A 20,145-nucleotide genomic window follows, 5' to 3' on the forward strand; every position below is an offset into this window, starting at 1 on the left:
GGATTGAGTACTCAAGAACTAGGAATGCTGCTTTACATCAGCCTTTTTTTAAAAGCTTGAGACTTGGATTCAATCTTAGAATAGGCACCTGTGGAGTTCTAGTTCTACAAAAGCACACCTTCAATTAAATAAAGCATTCTGCCCCAGGTAAACAAGGTTAGATGTCACCATTACTAAAATATTGAATTATATATACAACAAAATGATCATTTACCTCTCTAGATATTCACTCAGAACCTGTTCAACTGCAGATGAATACAGCCATTCATTCCCAACTTTCTTTGTGTAACCAGGTACTTCTTCATTCTTTTTATTAAACTTCAGATTCAGCCCCACATTTATTTTCTGTTCTCCAAGGGGGCTGGTAAAATGAAGATTTTAAAATGATTAAACCAAAGTAATGTTTATAGTCTGCAATTTCAAATTCTATTAGCGGTACGTACTTACAAATCTGGTTGTGTGCGTATATAATGTGATGTAATTCCTTCAAAATCACAAACGAGTAGAATTCTGCATTTCAACTGTCTCATCATTCTTTCACAGGACATGCTGAAAATATCACACCTTTCATTCCAGGCTCATCCATTACCATCCCTGGATATGTCCTGTCCCATAGGAAGGACAGACCAATCCAACAGGCACCATACAGTGACATGCCATCAGAAACCCACCGACTCTGTCTACACTTCCTGCTGCCTCTGCAAAGCAGTTAACATAAATAAGGACCCCATATACCCTGGGCATGCTCTCTTCCATTGGGAAAAAGATACAAAAGTCTGACTCAAGAACAGCTTCTTCTCTACTGCCATCAGACTTTTGAATGGACTTACCTTGCATTAAGTTGATCTTTCTCTATACCCTAGTTATGAATGTAACACTGCTTTCTGTACTCTTTCATTTCCTTCTCTATGAACAGTGCTTTGTCTGTATAGTGTGCAAGAAACAATACTTTCCACTGTATGCTAATACACGTGACAATAATAAATCAAGTCAAAATCAAAAGTACCCCTGGAGTCCTCAATATTGACTCCAAACCCCATGAAGTCTCATTATGTAAGGTCAAACTCAGACAAGGAAACGTTCTGCTGATTACCGCCTACCACCCTTCCTCAGCTGATGAATCAGTGTTCCAAGTGGAACACCTGAAAAAAATAATGATGGCAGAAGGGCACAGAATGCAGTCCGAGAGGGGGACTTCAATGTCCATCACCAATAGTGGTTCTGACTCAGTAACTAGTTGCCAGTCTGGGCTGATGCTGAAGGAACCAATAAGATGAAAAACCTACCTGATCTTGTTCGCACCAATCTACCTATCACAGATGTATCAGTCCATGACAGCATTAGCAGATATGACCACTGCAAATTTTTGTGGAGAAGAAACTCAAATTTCTTACTGAAAAAGCCCTCTATCATGTTTTGTGTCACTACCAAAGTGCTAAGTGGGATAGATTCAGAATTACTCCTGTAGCTCGAAACTGGGCACGCATGAGGTGCTTTGGGTCATTACTAGCAGCAGAATTGTATTCAACCAGTCTATAACCTCAAGGTCAAGCAATTTTTCTCGCTCTACTGTTGCCATCAAGCCAGGGAACCAATCCCAGTTCAACATCATGCCAGGACCAACACCAGTGTACTGAAACACAGAAATGTCCACTTGATGAAGCTACACAGGACAGCATGGGTTTCCTCCCAGGTTAGGAGAATTGGCTATGATCACTATGCAGGATCACAAGGATAGGGCGAGGAGTGGGCACATGCAGACTGCTCTTTCGGAGGGTCAGTGCAGATTTGATGGGCCGAATGGTCTCCTTCTGCACTGCAGGGATTGTAGAGATTCTATGAATTGCACGGATTACATACATGCCAGACAGCAAAAACAAGAGTTAGAATCCCACAATCAACTCATCAGGTCAAAGCTATGTAGTCCTGAAATATGCATAAATGGTGTTGGGCAATTAAAGAAATAGGAAGAGGTGGCACGATGAACACACTATTGTCAGTGGTTTTGCAGCCCAATACATTAATACAAGCTTTTGCATAGAAAGAGCTGGACAACATTCAGTTTGGACTGATAAGTGGCAAACAGCATCTGTGCCAAGTTCCCAGCAAAACCATCTCAAACAATATACCACCCTTAATATTCAGTGTTATTTCCATTTACAAATTCCCCATCACCAACATCCTAGGAGTTGCCATTAACCAGAAACTTTATTGGACCAGTCACATAAATACTGTTACAGCAACAGGTCAGGGGTTAGGTATTTTGCTGCAAATGAGGCACCTTCTGACTCCCAAGGCTTTTCTACTGTTTTATCATTTGAGAAAACAAGTCAGGAGTGTGATGGAATATTTTGCTTAGATAAGTGCAGCTCAATACTGAAGAAACTTCACAACATCCAAGATATAGCAGCCTTCTTATTCAGCATCCTATCCACCACCTTAAACAATTCATTCACTCCACCTACCAATTTACAGTGACAGCAATGTGTACCATTCATAAGATATATTGCAGCAACTTGCCAAGGTTTCTTGGACAGCAGTTCCTGTTTTCCCAACCTCTGCTACTCCGGAGAAGAGAAACAAGAGCACAGGAGCATCATCAGCAAATTGCACCCCAATTTTACACATCATTCTCACTTGGAAATACATCACTGTTCCTGCACTGATGCAGAGGCAAGATCTTGCAACATCATAACAGACTGTGGGAGCACCTTCACTGCAAGGAATGCAATGGTTCAAGAAGACAGTTCACTGCCATCTTTCCAAGGGAAATTAGGGATGGGCAATAAAATGCTGGTCTTGCCAATGATGCCGATATTCCACAAAAGAAGAAAAATGAATCGTTAACTCCAAATATCTTCAGTTGACAAGTATCATATCTCACCTTGCACATTTACCAGCTTGAAATGACAGCAGCACATTTTAGATACAGAAAATATGGATAAAACTTCCACCTCCTTTACCAAAGAGTGAAGAGCTGAGCTATTAGCAAGAATTTATTGATGCAACTCTTGGATCAAGTATTCTTGAATGCATCATGACAGCCTATGATTATTTATCCAATTTTTCAATGAGGAAACAGTCAATGCATCATCATTAATATTATTTCCATGTCACAGCAAGTCAAAAACATAGTGTAATAAAATAAAAACAGTAGTATAAAGAAAAAATAAGTAAAGTCAAGCTTACTTTTGCTTTGATCCTCTTCCAATAAACAGGCTTCCTGTCAACCTCGACACAAGATACCCAGTAACTCCAAGACGACTAGCCAAGACGTATCCTGGGTTGTATTTTGTAGAATATTTCTGAAACAATTAGAAAACTGAAATGCCACAATACAAATGGCTGGTTCAAAATACATCAACATAATTTTTCAAATTTTTGAAATGAGGAGCGATGATTCAACGTAAAGGAGTAAAAATCAAGGAAAGCATAGACCTAAGGCCAATCCGGAAAGAAGTGACACTGTCTCAACATTAGTGGGGAGAAATTGGAAGTTGTATTGCTCTCTTTTGGTCTGGAAAAGGAGCATGATGATTGATTATAGCTATCTGCAAAAGGCAATATGATATTTAGTGTGTAAGCATTTATATCTGCTTTGACATGCACTATACAACTTCCATGTTGACAACACAATAGATGAGTTAAGATACAGAGAAATTGGGATACATCAAACCATTAAATTACATTACAGAGAAAGAATTTACTACATTTTAACAAGTGTGTTCATTTAGTTGCTGCAGCTGTATAGAAATTACCATCAGAAATGAGTGTTGTAGAACTCTGTATCAGTGATATTGGGATTGAATTCTGCACAACATTAGTAGTGCAAATGAACATTTCATACTTACGTGCTGGTTTTGTATAATGCCATCTAGCTGTGGCTCACATGGAACGGTGAAAACCACACGGATTCTCCCATCTCTGACAACATCAGAAGAGTCTTGAACCTATCAAGATATTCAAGCTATATGCTTTGTTGCAACTTTAATTTTCTTCAACACAAGATACATGACATTCTTGACCAATGTATTTTGTTGAACCAGCATTTAAATAGGTGCACATGAAAAAATAAAATTTGTGACTGACACAGGCCAAAGTGAAAAGGCTTGCATTTTCGCATCTGCAGAACTACAAGCAATTCACATTAATAACTTCCTGAAATATAGTCACTGTTCAATAGCCAAACAAAGCTGTTAATTCACAAAATAGTAAAACTCTACAAAAAATAGTGTGCAAAATGTGTTTTGGGCAAGAGATAATGTTGACCAGGATTCCTGGAGAACACCAGATCTCGAATGTGATTTTTTTTTTGTCTGCCTCAAAAGAAAGGCAAGATTTCATTTTAATGGTTCATTTGAAAGACAATATCCTTCAATAATACAGCAGTCCGTTACAGTTTCACCCTTCATTACACATTAGGTCTTGGGAGTGGGGCTTGAAACTCAATCATCTGGTTCAGGGAGAATCCTACCACCTGGCCAAATTGACAAAGAACCGAAAGTTCACTCATGTTCAAAGCAGAACATCAACTTGGCTTTGTTGAAAGCATTCTCGTCTCAAAGTCAAAAGGTTACAAGCCTCAAGATCTATTGCTAGCACACATTAACATACCAATGCAGTATTGTGGAACGCTGAACTGTCAGAGGAGTCAAACAGATGAGACACTGAATTGAGCCACCATTCCCTGCTCAGTGTTATGCTAGATTTTTCAGTACAACGTGAAGAACCACAAGGTGATCTGTCCTATACCCTGTGTAAGAGGTCACCTTCATTCAAAACAATCAAAAAATAGGTAAACTGAATATTCACCTGGTTACTCTTTCTGGTATCTTGCTAAGTGGAATAGGGCTATTTTATTGTCTATCCAAGTCAAGTCACTGCACTTCAGAATTAACTCACTGTATGAAGCATTTTGAGATGTTTATGTGAGAAGGTCCCTTTGCATCTGACTGCTGATATAAAAACTTAATTTTCCCAAACGTGTGTAAAGCTAATACAGATAAAATATTATTCATGCATAAATGCTGATCAGTAGATTAGTTAATACTGGATTGGAGCCCATTGCTGAGCTTTAGTCCCATGGATTCAGATTGTATTTCAATATCTTGCCTAAGTGGCCACCATTCACACACAGGTTCTTCATTCTGTATTGTCGCTATTTGTATATCCGGACATCACAGCTGATCATAATTCTTTCTCTACTCACTGTGCACAAACACAAAGTGATCAGGAACTCCAGATAAATGTCCCTACACTCCTCCCCCTACTCCCTCCATTCCTCCAGTAGAGATGTTTTTTGTGGTAAATATGCCATTACTCCAGCCAAAGTCAAAGCACAGAATTTGAGAACTCCACATCAAAATTAACTAACCTCTCCCATGCAACCATAGTAGGGCGATCCCATCATGAACACCTTAATTCTGGGTGGGAACAATTCATCCAATGAACTGAAGTGAGAGAAACTGGAATCAAATGATTCAAGATCCTGAAAAATATATTTTAACAAGTTGAAACTTCTCAAATAAATCACTATCAGGGACTTCATAACTTTCACAATCAGAGTTAAATCTTTGTAAATAGACATAAGAAATAGGAGGAGCAGACTGTATGACCCCTCGAGCCTGGCCCCTTTCAGCCATTATGACCATGGTTGAACTTTTACAACTCCATTTGCCCATCCCTATTACCATACCCCTCAATTCCCTTAGTGCTTAAGAATAAATCAGTTTTGAATAAACAGATTGATTTATTCATAACCCACTGGAGTAGAATTCCAAAGATTACAAATCCACAATATTGGCCCACAGTCTTAATACATTACAGCATTTTTCCGACTAATTTTATTTGGCTATCTGGCCTATAATTTACCCTGTTTTCTCTCTCTCCCTGTTTTCTTTAAGACAGGGTTACATTTTCCATCTTCCAGTCCACAAGGTCCATTTTAGAAGCTATGAAATTTGGAAGATCAAAACTAATGCATACACCATTTCTGCAGCCATCTATTGAATGGAATTCACCAGATGCAGGGATTTGTCAACTTTTAGAACTAATAATTGATTATATTTTTTTCTTTACCAATACTAATTACTTTGTTTCACACTCTCATTAGACTCTGGGATTCCTCAATTTGTGTTCTGCATGTCTCCTATTGTAAAGAGGAGCATAAAATATTTGCTTAATGCTCCTGCCCTTTCCTTACTCCTCAATATAATTTCTACTAACTCTGATGGCACCACATTTACTTTCATTCTGCTCTTCCTTCTCACATACTTGCAGAGGCTTTTACAATCCATTTTGATATTTCTTGCTGGTTGAGGTTCATACCCCATATTTTCTCCTTCTACCTTACTTTCTTGGTCATCGTTTGCTGATTTTTAAAACCTTTCCAATCAAGTTTACTTCTTTTCTTTGGTAACATTATAAGCCTCTTTTTTAAAAATCTAATTACATATTTAACTTCTCCAGTTATTCACAGCTGCATACATGAAAAGAAAATTGTATTTTAAACTTTAAGAATTGGTAAAACCAAAGCAGTGCATTAAAACACCACACCAAACAACAAAGCATAAATATTATTTGATTAGCAGCACTGAGCTCTTTATTTTTGAATTCCTACCCTCACAATGGTCTGATGAGCAAATGGTAGTACTTGCTTTGACCATTCCTTCTCCAAGGTAACTTCACCATTATGGCCAAATACGTATCGACGCCCAGTGAGGAGCTGGGCATATACAAGCACTGATGTTTCACTGATGAGGATTCCTTTCCTTTTGTGGTAACTGAAAGGTTTGTTGAAAAAAAAACATGAATTTAACAATCATCAAAAATAGTAAATAAATTCAGCTGATTTGGAAAACGGCCCTTAAAGAAAAATCTAACTAACTACAGTCATTCCATACCGCAAGGTTATTGCAATGTTTTATAATTCGAGCATTAGTTTATTTGGCCATTCAAAAGATAATTTTTTTAAAAAATCATTGCAATTGAGACCGCATTCCAAGCAAGGTTTAAAAGCATATTTGCTCTATGCCTGTGTTTACTGTGTCCCATTATCATTGGGGAAAGCATGAAAGTGACAGAAAAAGTACTCCAAGTAACTTTCTAATTGTAGGTTTTATCATGTGTAACATATTCTACGTCACTTTTGTCAGATGAAACTTTGATAGCCATGCTAAAATACATACGCAGTACTGTGGACACCACTATGTCAATAGGCTTCACATGTATTGTCTGTATTTTATAAATTGCTGTAGTGCCACCTGGCTCCTGCTGGCGGCGACAAAGGGCCATATGAATTTTGCATCCTTGTGTAAAGGATTTCACAGCACAGAAACAGGCTATTTGGCCGAACAGGTCTAAGCTGTTCCTCGGCCTCCCTCCCACCTTACTGAATTTCAACACAATTTACTTACACATTCTTCCAGACCACAAAGTGCTTCCAAGTCCAAAGTATGACTGTTCTGCCACCCCTAGATTCTGCTTATAGCTGGATAAGGTTAAACTGTCCAAGATGCCTTTTGCAGTCCCAACCAAATAGTGAATTGATTAGCAGTGCAGCTTGGTTTCCTCTGGCCACACAAACGACCAAAATAGTGCTTCAGATGATGATAACCTCCCAAGCTTTAGGGAGATTGGGCCTTTCAGATTTTGAACACTATGACTGGACTATCAGACTGATTTAGTTCTCAATGGTCAAGTATACCCATAGCTAGATAATATTCCTTCTTTGTAACTACAATTTATCAATTTAAATATTATGAAAAAATAATCTGACATGCGTATATAAGAACATAAGAAATAGGAGCAGGAGTAGGCCATCTGGCCCTTCGAGCCTGCCCTGCCATTCAATAAGATCATGGCTGATCTGTCGTGGCTCAGTTCCACATTCCCGCCCTCTCCCAATAACCCTTAATCCCCTCTCTTATCAGAAACCCATCAACCCGCGTCTTAAAAATATTTAGCGAGGTAGCCTCCACCACTTCAACGGGCAGAGAATTCCAGAGATTCACCACCCTTTGAGTGAAGAAGTTCTTCCTCAACTCCATTCTAAACCGCCCCCCTTTTATCTTGAGGCTGTGCCCCCTAGTCCTACTATCCTTTCTGAGCGGGAAGAGTCTCTCCACCTCCATCCTATCCATCCCATTCATCATCTTATACGTCTCAATGAGATCTCCCCTCATTCTTCTAAACTCTAACGAGTACAAGCCTAGTTTATTCAGCCTCTCCTCATAGCTCAACCCCCTCAACTCCGGCATCAGCCTAGTAAACCTCCTCTGCACTCCCTCCAAGGCCAAAATATCCTTGCGTAAGTACGGCGCCCAAAACTGCACACAGTACTCCAGCTGCGGCCTCACCAATGCCCTATATAGCCGCAGCAAGACCTCCCTACTTTTATATTCAATCCCCCTCGCTATGAAGGCCAGCATCCCATTCGCCTTCCTGACCACCTGCTGCACCTGCAAGCTGGGTTTTTGCGACTCATGCACAAGGACCCCGAGGTCCCTCTGCACCGTCGCCTGCTGCAGTTTTTCTCCACGTAAGTAATAATACTTCCTACCATTATTCCTACCAAAGTGGACCACCTCGCACTTGCCAACATTAAATTCCATTTGCCAGTTCCTGGCCCATTCGCCCAACCTATCTAGATCCTTCTGCAGACTCTCCACACCGTCCGCACAATTTGCCTTTCCCCCAATCTTGGTGTCATCAGCAAATTTCGACACCATACACTCGGTTCCCTCCTCCAGATCATCTATATAAATGGTAAATAGCTGAGGCCCCAGCACTGACCCCTGGGGCACTCCACTAGTCACCAACCGCCAATCCGAATAGCACCCATTGACCCCCACTCTCTGCCTCCTATTTGACAACCAATCCTCTATCCACGCTAACACCCTATCCCCAACTCCATGTCCCCTGACCTTCTGCAATAACCTCTTGTGAGGTACCTTGTCAAACGCCTTCTGAAAATCAAGAAAGACCACATCCACCGGCTCTCCTCTATCCACCGCCCTAGACACATCCTCATAGAACTCCAATAAATTTGTCAGACACGACTTTCCCTTAACGAAACCGTGCTGCGTCTGCTCTATCAAGCAATTCCCCTCAAGATGCCTCGCTATTTCCTCCTTGATGACGGATTCCAACATTTTACCTACAACAGATGTTAAACTAACTGGCCTATAATTTACTTACAATTCAGATATATTGTGTACTTCTCTGTTCCACATGTTTTGTTCCGTGTCTCCAAGGTAAACTACCTTAGTGGGTGGTGGCGTTTTCCCAGTGTATATCTTTTGTACTCCTGCAGGTTCGTCTAAATAGTATCTATAAATTCAGATAAAACAGGCACAAAACAAGTCCCATTAGATTATACACAGTTAGCAGAAGAACTTGAAATTCCTCAATTTATTAACTTTGCTCTGTTAAACACTGATGACCCAATGCATAAAAATTAGTAATCTGTAATGTCAACTTCTAAAGAAAACAGCCAACTGGACCCCTAGCGATTCAGCACGAAAATCAAATGCTAGAGTTTTTAGACCATGATAGTCACTGATTTGACTTCCAGCTCATTAAACCTCCTGCTACAAAATTGTGTGAATGCTAATGTCAGGTTTAGCGCTGGTTGGACTGCCTCTTCTCTCAGGCAAATAGCAAGCAGCTGGCAAACATCCAGACGAAATTGAAGGTTGACAGCTTTGGTGTTATTAGTTGCCCTAATCCTCAAGTGCCAATCCAAAGCAGAATCTGCTGGGAAATGCATTACGATGTGCCACAGCAATTATATTGATTTTCCAAAGAGCTTGGGTGTGGTGCTGCCATTCAGAAGTGGACCAGTTGTGTACACAGGGCACTATCATATGGCCATATTAAAAAAGTAACTAAACAAGCCACAGCACGAATGAGACAGATCTTAACAGGGGAGATATAGCTGATTTTGTTATTGTTGGATTGCTCTCCCAAGCTACTGTAAAGTTAATCAGTTGCTATTCTTCCATGATGTACTGAACTTTTACAGATGCACCATAGAAAGCATTCTTTCTGATTGTATCACAGCTTGGTATGGTTCTTGCTCTGCCCAAGACCGCAAGGAACTACAAAAAGTTGTGAATATAGCCCAACTTATCATGCAAACCAGCCTCCCATCCATTGACACTGTCTACACTTCCTGCTGCCTTGGCAAAGCAGCCAGCATAATTAAGGCCCCACATACCCCAGACATTCTCTTTTCCACCTTCTTCCGTCGGGCAAATGATACAAAAGTCTGAGGTCGTCTACCAACTGACTCAAGAGCAGCTTCTTCCCTGCTGCTGTCAGGCTTTTGAATGGATACCTTGCATTAAGTTGATCTTTCTCTATGCTCTAGCTATGACTGTAACACTACATTCTACACTCTCTCATTTCCTTCTCTATGAACAATATGTTTTGTCTGTATAGCATGCAAGAAACAATACTTTTCACTGTATGTTAATCCACGCAACAATAATAAATCAAATCAAAAGAAACATTTGGATTTTAGAATTTTAATATAACAATTCCAGCCAAATACAAAAAATCTTAAAGAACCCATGACCCTGGGTTCAACGACTAGCTTCAAACTTCTTGCATCAAAAAAAAATGTAATCCTTCAATCACTTGATATACCAACTTTGATTCTGTCCTCAGCATTCCCAAGGGTCCAGAAATTTACTGGAGAATTTCAATCCCAAACCCACTTTACTTCTGTGAATAAATTGCAAAGCTGAGCTCCAATTCCAATTCCAATTATTAAAATTTTGAAATGACACACATTGTTAGTACAATAAAGTGAACAGAATCTACACTGGTTGGTAAGTCAAAACTAAGACACACAGCCATTTCTCGCTGAGAGTATTAATTGACTTTGTTCAGTATCAACACTCTTCACCTACACCCAGTGACTGAGCTAACCCCTAATTATTTGCTCAAATTTTTTTTTACTCATTCATGGGACAGGGGCGTCACAGGCTGGCCAGTATTTATTGCCCATCCCTAAATAGCCATCATTTGTTTCCCTTAACAATGTAATTCACATTATCAATTACACTGTTATAGTTTCAGACATTGACATACTCTATTAGGTGATAATCCAACTGGTTACAATATACAGTCTTAAAGGTTCTGCAGCTTCTGGGGTGAACACAATTTCTGTGCCGAGAACTGACTTCCGCAATCAACTGAACATAATTTTGTCTTGCGTTAACAGCACTGCCCCAACTGACAACTCGCACAAGTCCAGCAAAAACTACAATCAATTTGGCTTTGAACATAAGAAATAGGAGCAGGAGTAGGCCATCCAGCCCTTCGAGCCTGCCCCGCCATTCAATAAGATCATGGCTGATCTGTCGTGGCTCAGTTCCACTTTCCCGCCCTCTTCCCATAACCCTTAATCCTCTCGCCTATCAAAAACCCATCAACCCGCGCCTTAAAAATATTTAGCGAGGCAACCTCCACCACTTCAACGGGCAGAGAATTCCAGAGATTCACAAAACAGGCCGACTATAATTATAGTGGACTGGCATAAGTGATTCAATAAATTTTCATGTGGCACAAAAGCTAGCGATTTCCTGTAACACAGAGAGAATAATATAAATTTCATTAACCTGCCACATGGTGTACTGGGTATGCTGTGGAATCTGACCTGGCAACCTTACCCTTGTGGCAGAATCAAAATTCCAAAAAGTTATATCTCCCATTTGTCAAAATAAGAGATCAAAAAGAGAAATGCTGGAAATATCAGCAGGTCTGACAGCATCAGTGGAGAAGCAGAACGTGACCCATCAGAGTAACCTGAAGTGTTAACTCCGTTTCTCTCTCCACATATAGTGCCTGACCTGCAGCATATTTCCAACATTCTGTTTTTATTTCAGATCTCCAGTACTCTCAGCACTTTCAGGTCAAAATAGGGGAATTGGTTTTAACAAAATACAATTGGGGAACTAACAGATTAGTTTTGTTTTCCTGTGACAAAACTTCAGTTCAGAATACAGAATCAAAACTAACAAATGGGAAATAATTTGTTTCCACCCCAGGTCAAATGTTGTACTTCAAGGAACAGTTTAACAGCACTCAAGATGATGGTATTAGCGACCAGCAGATGCACAATAGTACGATTAATGACTGACTTCCCCAAGAAACCTATACTCTGCTTCATTTTGGTGCCAACTGGCAAGATTAAAGAAAAAATATCAAGAGTCATGACCAAGAATGCGCCTATTTCCTTATGAACAGCATATAATCGATATATAACTCACTCAGCAAACAATGTGGACTTTTGAGTGAGGAAGAAAAAGTAGTTTTGGGGAATTGCCAACACCAAGATAAAAGCCAATCTACAATATTAAATACACTATCCTTTTTAAACTGCAGCTCAGATCAAGTTATTCAATACTTACTTCATTTCTTGATCTGACACCGCAACAATTCGAGCTTCCTCAAGATAAGGCCAATTCAAAAAAACAGGCCTCCCCAGTTCCTGATTAGCAACATCATCCACATTCTGAAAGGCAAACAGGCAATTATAAAATAACCTTAAATATGTGGCTTTTAAACGTTTGACTGCCACCTTTCAATAGTTTCACTATTTTGCTTGTGAAAGGAGAGAATAACCCTTATTCACAGCACAGTGCAAAAATTCAAAAAGACATCACTGAAATTTGACACCAAAATCATGTACACTTTGAATTCAGGAAGATCAAACACAATGTAACATTATATTGCTCATGGTTAAAATTTAAGTGACAGCAATTGTTTCTGACAACCTGATTTAGACAGACAAATATAATACAACAGTAAGAAGTCTCACAACACTGGGTTAATTTATTAGGTAGCACGAGCTTTTGGAGCACTGCTCCTTCATCAGGTGAATGATGAAGGCACTCCGAAAGCTTGTACTACCAAATAAACCTGTTCGACTTTAACCTGGTGTTGAGAGACTTCTTACCGTGCCTGCCCTAGTTCAAAGCTGGCACCTCCACATCATCACATAACTCAGGTTACATTCCAGTTTTGTTACACTCTGTGATTTCACGCATACCTCCTCCTCCTCTTTGGGCAATAGCTCCAAAAGCATATTCTCTCCACGGCTTGGCTGTTGAAAGATTTGCACTCCACTCTTCCCCAGATAGAACTGCAAAAATAAGAATTTCAAATATACATTTTCACTTTGCGTTGAAGGAAAGGTACAAAAGAAAAGCTCACTGCCACGTATTCTGTTCTTTTTTGGTTTGTGTTAGCATCACTTGGTAGCACACAGCAATTGCAGACAAGTCAACATCGGGCATCATAAGCAAGTAGTGTGGGGAATTAGGACAAGTAATCAGATTTAGGGGCTATCAGGGAAAAATATACTTTTAAAAAGCTGCACTTCCAACTGGCCCCAATTCCATCATCCATTCGTCCTAAATAAAAGTAGACCATTCAGTCCTTCACCCAAGTGACGATTCTATAAAATTACAGCTGATCTCGAACCTCAACTTCTCTTTCCTACCCAATCACCAAATCGTTTGTCATGAATATACTCAAGGACCAAGAATTACTAACTCCAAAGAAATTTCTCATCCCTGTTCAAAATGGCTTACTCCTACCACAGGATACATTAGACGTATTGTAATTTCTATTATGAAGACAGATGCAAAAGACAGGATTTTCTGACCTCCCTGCGCTATTAGTGGATCGTGCTGCTCCCAAAAAAAAGCATGGGGGCCTAAAAATCCATTTTGCGCCTGACAGCAAAGAAATTCTTTCTTAGCCCCTTCCTAATATCATGAACCAGTTCACACCCAGAAAGGGTGTGAGGTTGATTAGCATATTTAAAGTAATATTTAAATATGTATAGTCCATTCAAATCCCAGCACATGGAATTCATGGACCTTCAGGTGTGGCATGATGACAAGAATCAACACAAGTCTCCATTACCGAGACTTGACACAATGATCACACCAGGTCTCAGAAGCCATTGAAGCCCCTGGGGGCATGGCTGGGCAGTGTTTTATTTTCTCTCTACTAATTATTTGACAAACTTTTGCTGAATTCTAAAATCCTCCAGCTTATTACTCTTTTTGGCAACATTATAAGCCTATTCTTTTAGCCTAATGCTATCTCGAACTTCTCATCTGCTAGTAAGGTCATGTGTCCCATAGGTATTTTATCCCATTAGAGAATGTGCGTTCATTGAGAATTATGAATTATTTCTTGTTTTCCCTTGCTTATTGACCACCATAAATTTAATCTAATTTTCTAATTTACCCAAGCCAACTCAACCCCATATCTACACAATTTGCTTTGTTCTGATTTAAGACCATAGCTTTGGAGTTAACTAAATATTTTCAAACTCAATATAAAATTCTATCATAATATGATCACTCTTGTCCATGAGATCCTTAACTAAGATCACTAGTAAAATTTTAAATATAAGATAGCCCACCCCCCAGCTGATTCCTTGACATACTGATGCATTCCACCAGCCCTGTCCTCCACATTATTACTGTGTATCTATATCCATGCACTGTAACATTACACCTGTGAATAATTGGTGCTAACCTGCTGAATGATAAGTGAAGTTGAAATGTTAGAACATTCAATGACTCTACTCTTCTATAGTAAACTATGCAGTTTCCCAAAGCAAACAGATCCACTGTACTCATGGTATTGTTTGCACGCCTAGTCACTTTGTTTCACCAACTGAAATTAGCGCACAACAATCACTAAGGAGTGGGATACTTTTCATTCAGTTCCATATAACCTTCAAATTTAATGCAAAATAAATATGATGTCTGGTTTAACAAAGGTCAACATATTAGTAATCTGTGCTAGCACACCCAGTCAAACTTCATCAATATCCTTGTCCATTCTTGGGGGGTGCCTCTATATGCTTGCATCATTTACAAGTGGAATAAGATACATCCATATCAGACAAACTTTTGTAGATTCCTTAATAGTTTGGTCTGGTGCCTCTTAACCATAGTGTTAGGTTCCCAGTGTCCATTGTCAAGTTCACCCTCCCACCTTCAAAACATATGGTCATCTAGTTAACCACAGTAATGCATTCCAACCTCAATGCAGTCCAGATCAAAGCAGTGGTTGATTTTGAGAGACAATGCATGAGTGAGTAACTGAAGTAATAACCCTCATAATGAAGGTACACATGTTGCAAGCCCACTCAAAACAATAACTATTCTTCCAAGAGTAGAACTGCTTAGGAGGAAAAAAATACATGTATGTTTTTGTCTCTCTCTGACTTCCCATCACCATTGCAAAAGGCCCAGGAGTTACTAAGTCTGAAAGCAGAGTGGCTACAAGCAGATTAACAGCTCTGGCCAAGCAAACAACCTACAATCATCCACAAAGTAGTGATCCAATTATTTATCTTTAAAACAATATATTTTGGTTGCATTCTCTGTGTGCCTACAGCAATCCATTAATTCACAGGCATTGCTGACTCTAATTTAGGAATACAACTGCCACAAAGAAGCTGTGCAATCAACTGAAATTCCCCATTACAGGGGAAACGTACCTTATGTTTAATATGCTTCAGAGTTGGAAACCCACGGAAGTACAAAGAACCCTTATCTCGGACGTATTTTTTAGTGCAACTGAGATCCACTCTCCATGTATCCATGGGAATCTCTTCATGTCTGAAAGAAAATGACAAATGTAGTAAATCAAAATGTGGTATTAATAGCAATCATTTAATTCATAGAACAATACTTCAGGAAACAACGTCAAACTAGGCAAAGTCTCTACCTTGCATGACAGTGCTCCACATCTGGAAACTTTTCTGGCCACGGTGATGGATATTTAAATTCAGTTTCTTCATCCCACCAAAACATGACACAGTTACTGTGCCTATTGCGCACTATCTCCTCCTCTGAAAGAAATCTATTACATGGCTCCATGGCTGCCAGTAATCGTTTCTGAAAAGGTGAGAAAATATTTAAGTTTTCTTACATATTTACAAATGGATGAAGTGCTACAGGAAGTAGTAAAAAGTAGACAAAATATAAAGTTTTCTTCATTTGTTAATGGGATGCAGGTGTCACCAGCAAGGCCAACATTTACTTCCCACCCATAATTACCCTCAAGATGATGGTGGTAAACTGCCTTCTTAAATGCAGTGGCATGCTAGGCCATTTCTGAGACAGCCTGGAGTCACATGTACGGGCAGGATGGGCAAGTTTGATAGGTTCCCTTCCTTGAAGAACACCAATAAACAGATGAGTCTTTATGATAATACTGTAGTTTCTCATGTTTCTGGATCATTAATTTAGGCCTCCAGATTAGCAATGCAGTAACATAGCCACCATGTTACACTACCCCCAGTTGAAATGGCTATTATAAACTCCAAAGCGTTTCTAACATACTCTGAATAAAACTTGAGCTGCCTCTTTAAAATGCTGCAGTGCTGTCAGTTTCAAAATGGGTTTTCTAACACATTAGTTTGCATTTGCTATAATTGGATATTCATGGGTACAACTGTACTGCAAGAAGAATGTGAATGTTTAAGTACAGAACAGAAGTCGACTGTCTTTGAGATTTTACAGTGTATTCCTTCACCCTGAAATGTGTGCATACATTTGAGGCAAGCGGGAACAATTGATGCTTCTATTAATCCTGACATCATTCAACATATACCCTTCCATGCAAATAACCTCTAAAGAACCAGAGTTTTAAGCAGCCTCAGATCTTTTAACTCCTACTCAAAATGTGCGCCAGGTCCAATTAGTGATTGGATTCTGGAGAAACATTTCCTGCTGCTATTGCATAATTAATCCATCAATATCCTCACAGAGTCAGAAAGTTCACTAAATATTTCACAGCTCCTCTCATCAGAGAAGCTGTGGCGGTGGTGGCACAGCTTTTGTCAAACTCACCTGATGAAGGAGCAGTGCTCCGAGAACTCATGATTCCACCCCAGTCCAAAGCCGGCATCTCCACACCATAGCTTTTATCATCATGTGCCATTTCATCATTCACTTCTCCTTCAAGCACCTAATCATCTTTTGTTCCTCCCATCTCTCACTTCACATTCCAAACTCCATACCAACATCCTAACCAAGTTCCCCTTCTTTAGCAACGTCAGAAGTTACCTCCAACTTCCTCTCCAGCTTTCTATCTCGTCAGGCACCATTCAGTTCTCAGACTTGACTTTTGGGTATTCGCTCTTCCTTTTGCCTCAACGATGATGTTTGCCCTTTCAGGAGCCTTTACCTTCTGTTTGACATCCCACCCAGCAAACACGTTCCTCTCTCCTAGCTTTAAAAAAGCTTTAACAAAGCTTTAACGAAACTCATCTTTTTCACACAACTTTGTCAGGTCTCATCATGTTTAGACAACTGTTTCTTCAGCCTTTATCTAATTTCCTCCCCTCTCATTAAAGTAGCTCACCTTTTCCACTTTAAAGGCAGTATACCATTGCAAGTTGCTTGCTACCCACAAGGCACAAAAAAAACCTAAATTGTCAACAAAGTTATGAGAGGACTTGGAGAAGTTATTTATATTGAATAAACATCTCGGAGAGTTTATAAAATCACATCACTTGAAGCAAAAAAAAAGTGATATACATATTGAGATACAAACTCCAACTATATAAACCACTTCTACAAATTGGTTAAGATTAAGATTAATCTTCAATATTTTTAACTAAAAGAAAAAACCAATTCAAGATTAGTTACTTATAGATTTGTTAGTTTTAGGTACCAAACTAAATTATGATTGTTTCCTTTGGAAAATGTAATGACACTTGACGCAATAGTACTTTAAGATACTCACTTCATCAATAAATGGAATTAGAACAACAGCTTCCCACTCCTGCTGCTTGCCATTAAGGTCAGTTTTGAAATCTGGAGGATAGTACTCAATGATTGGAGATTTTTCATCAGTCATTAAATACTGAAAATGCAAGAATAAATATATGATACATCAAGGAGGATGCAGTTTTTAACAATGTATTATTTTTCCCTTTTTTTCCTGCATGCACACAAAATTCTTTATTACAATCTTCGGTAAGAAATCTGGCAAGTGATCTTTGCATACATCTTTACATACATAAAGGCAGGAAAGTGAGGGGGTAAAGCCACATAAAGTGGCATTAAGAAAGTAAGCATTGAATAAAATCTTTACGATTTGACAGTATGCAAAATAGTCATCGGCTGATCCTCAATTAGAAAATGAGAAAATTAGGGTCATGAATTTACGACATGGGTCTTCATGTGACTGATCAGGTTGATTCTTGAGCACATGGGGTAGGAAGTCCCATGAGGTCATGGAATCTGAAATGCAGAATTTGCTTCCACCTTGTCATATAACTGAGGCGCTGAAACCCAAAACATTATACAACTCAATGAGCAAGTTGTCACTGTTCTGAATGATTGGTAGCAAACTCCTCACAATAATTAAAGTCAACACTGCCACGCTTCAAGGAAAGCTACCGAGTGTCTTTGAAGTGTTTGCTTTGTTCTCCCTGGAACATGAGCCACTTGGAGTGGAGGAAACAGATCTGGTGGGGAGGTGTTTTCCAGCCATCTGGAATCAGTGTCCAGTCCATCAAAATTAATTTTGCAAGAGTTGCAAAAGAGTTTTGCCCAAATACTTGTGGAGTTGGCTTCAAGAAGGGCACTGGCATTTGTTCAATGGCACCCCCATTGAATCTGGAGGATGCAGCAGAGGTACGGAGTTTTTCTTGTGTCATTGATACACAATCCAGGTCTCAATACAGTAATGTGGTCAAGACAACTGTTCTGTACACTGGGACTTGTTGACAAACACTTGCTGCTGTAGTTTGTAGGAGACTGAATTGCAGAGCTGATCTGATGTTGGATCTCCTCTTCAATGGTGGCCTTGGCGTGGGAAGTGCTGAACATATTCCAGAGTCTGTCCTTCAGCATCTCCAGGACATAGAATATCTGACTGACCAGGTGTAGATTGTTACAAATTTTGTCTTTGCAACATTCAACATCATGTGAAATTCCTTGCATGCAAAATTGGAACGATCACAAGTGGCTTGCAAATCCAGTGCAGAATGGGAAACAATACTGCAGTCATCTCCAAACTGTATGTTGGTCATGTATATCCATTAAAGAGTTTTCCATCTAGTAGTTAGTATTGACCTATGAAGGCAGATGGTTTTTGGTGAGCTGAATACAATCTATCTGATAGTGGCTAAAGAGTATGCGGGGTAACACACAGCCTATTCTTGATCTAGCCCAGCTTTTGAAGGTGTTTATTTCAGATCTCCCACTTAAGACAGTTGCAATCATATCATCATAAAAGGAACTATAGGATTATGAAGAAGTTGTCGGGACATCTTAAACTTTGAAATACAATCCACACAACCTTGCAATTTACTAAGTCAAATGCTTTGGCCAGGTCAATGAATGCAATGGAGAGTTCCTGGTGTTGTTCTTAACATTTTTCTTCATCTTTGCTATCTGACAAATCCATGTCAGAGGTTCCTCTAGAAAATCTAAAGCACGCTGTGAAAAGTGAATTGTAATCAATGTGCAAACCTACTAGACACCAAGAGTAAAGTCCACATACCTGGAAGCAGCTGGGTAGAAGTTCTTTACTAGCTGCTGGCAGTACAGCCAAAAGCTGCTCAAATGGCTTGAATGGTCTTCCTATATCAAATGTTATCTTCAACTTGCTGATATTACGGATGTCTGATAGGTAAGGTGCATAATGAAAAGGATAATACCTAAACAACAGAACAAAACATTTGATCATATACATTACATAATAGTACTTTTTAAAAATAAACTCAACCATTGTCTTGATGGTTTCATTTGAAATTAAATTCTTGTTCAACATTGAAAAGGGAACTCAAATAAGCTGGCAAGTTTGAGAAGGTACAGATCTCCATTGTAATAAATTTCAAATATGAAAACAGTTTTCATTTCCAATAAAAGAATAGTGTGAAGTCCCCATGCAATTTTAATTTCAAGTCATCATGAAACAATTAGTCCTTCCATGGAAACCCTGCTATGCTGAAGGAGGCCATTCAGCCCATTGAGTCTGCACTGACTTTCTGAAAGATGTCTTATTCAGGCCCACATCATCGCCCTATCCTCCTAATCTTGCGTATTTGCTGAGGCTAATCCACCTAACCTACACATCTTTGCTCCA

At 39.4% G+C, this 20,145-nt stretch overlaps 1 protein-coding gene across 1 annotated transcript in view; it reads right to left on the reverse strand.

Moving 5' to 3' along the window:
• The window catches only part of xrn1 (5'-3' exoribonuclease 1), an 84,532-nt gene that overhangs the window by 36,180 nt on the left and 28,207 nt on the right, over positions 1–20,145 (reverse strand). The window contains exons 14-25 of the mRNA XM_080185944.1: positions 19,561–19,717; positions 17,794–17,913; positions 15,769–15,938; positions 15,539–15,659; positions 13,061–13,153; positions 12,420–12,523; positions 9,199–9,330; positions 6,620–6,782; positions 5,375–5,488; positions 3,852–3,950; positions 3,190–3,305; positions 215–361 (exon numbers count right to left, since the gene is read on the reverse strand). Of these exons, the coding sequence (XP_080042070.1) occupies positions 215–361; positions 3,190–3,305; positions 3,852–3,950; positions 5,375–5,488; positions 6,620–6,782; positions 9,199–9,330; positions 12,420–12,523; positions 13,061–13,153; positions 15,539–15,659; positions 15,769–15,938; positions 17,794–17,913; positions 19,561–19,717 (1,536 nt within the window). The remainder of the gene's footprint in view (positions 1–214; positions 362–3,189; positions 3,306–3,851; positions 3,951–5,374; positions 5,489–6,619; positions 6,783–9,198; positions 9,331–12,419; positions 12,524–13,060; positions 13,154–15,538; positions 15,660–15,768; positions 15,939–17,793; positions 17,914–19,560; positions 19,718–20,145) is intronic.

This window comes from Carcharhinus amblyrhynchos, chromosome 3 (assembly GCF_965287045.1).
Source record: "Carcharhinus amblyrhynchos chromosome 3, sCarAmb.v2.hapA, whole genome shotgun sequence".
Classification (NCBI taxonomy): Eukaryota; Metazoa; Chordata; class Chondrichthyes; order Carcharhiniformes; family Carcharhinidae; genus Carcharhinus; species Carcharhinus amblyrhynchos.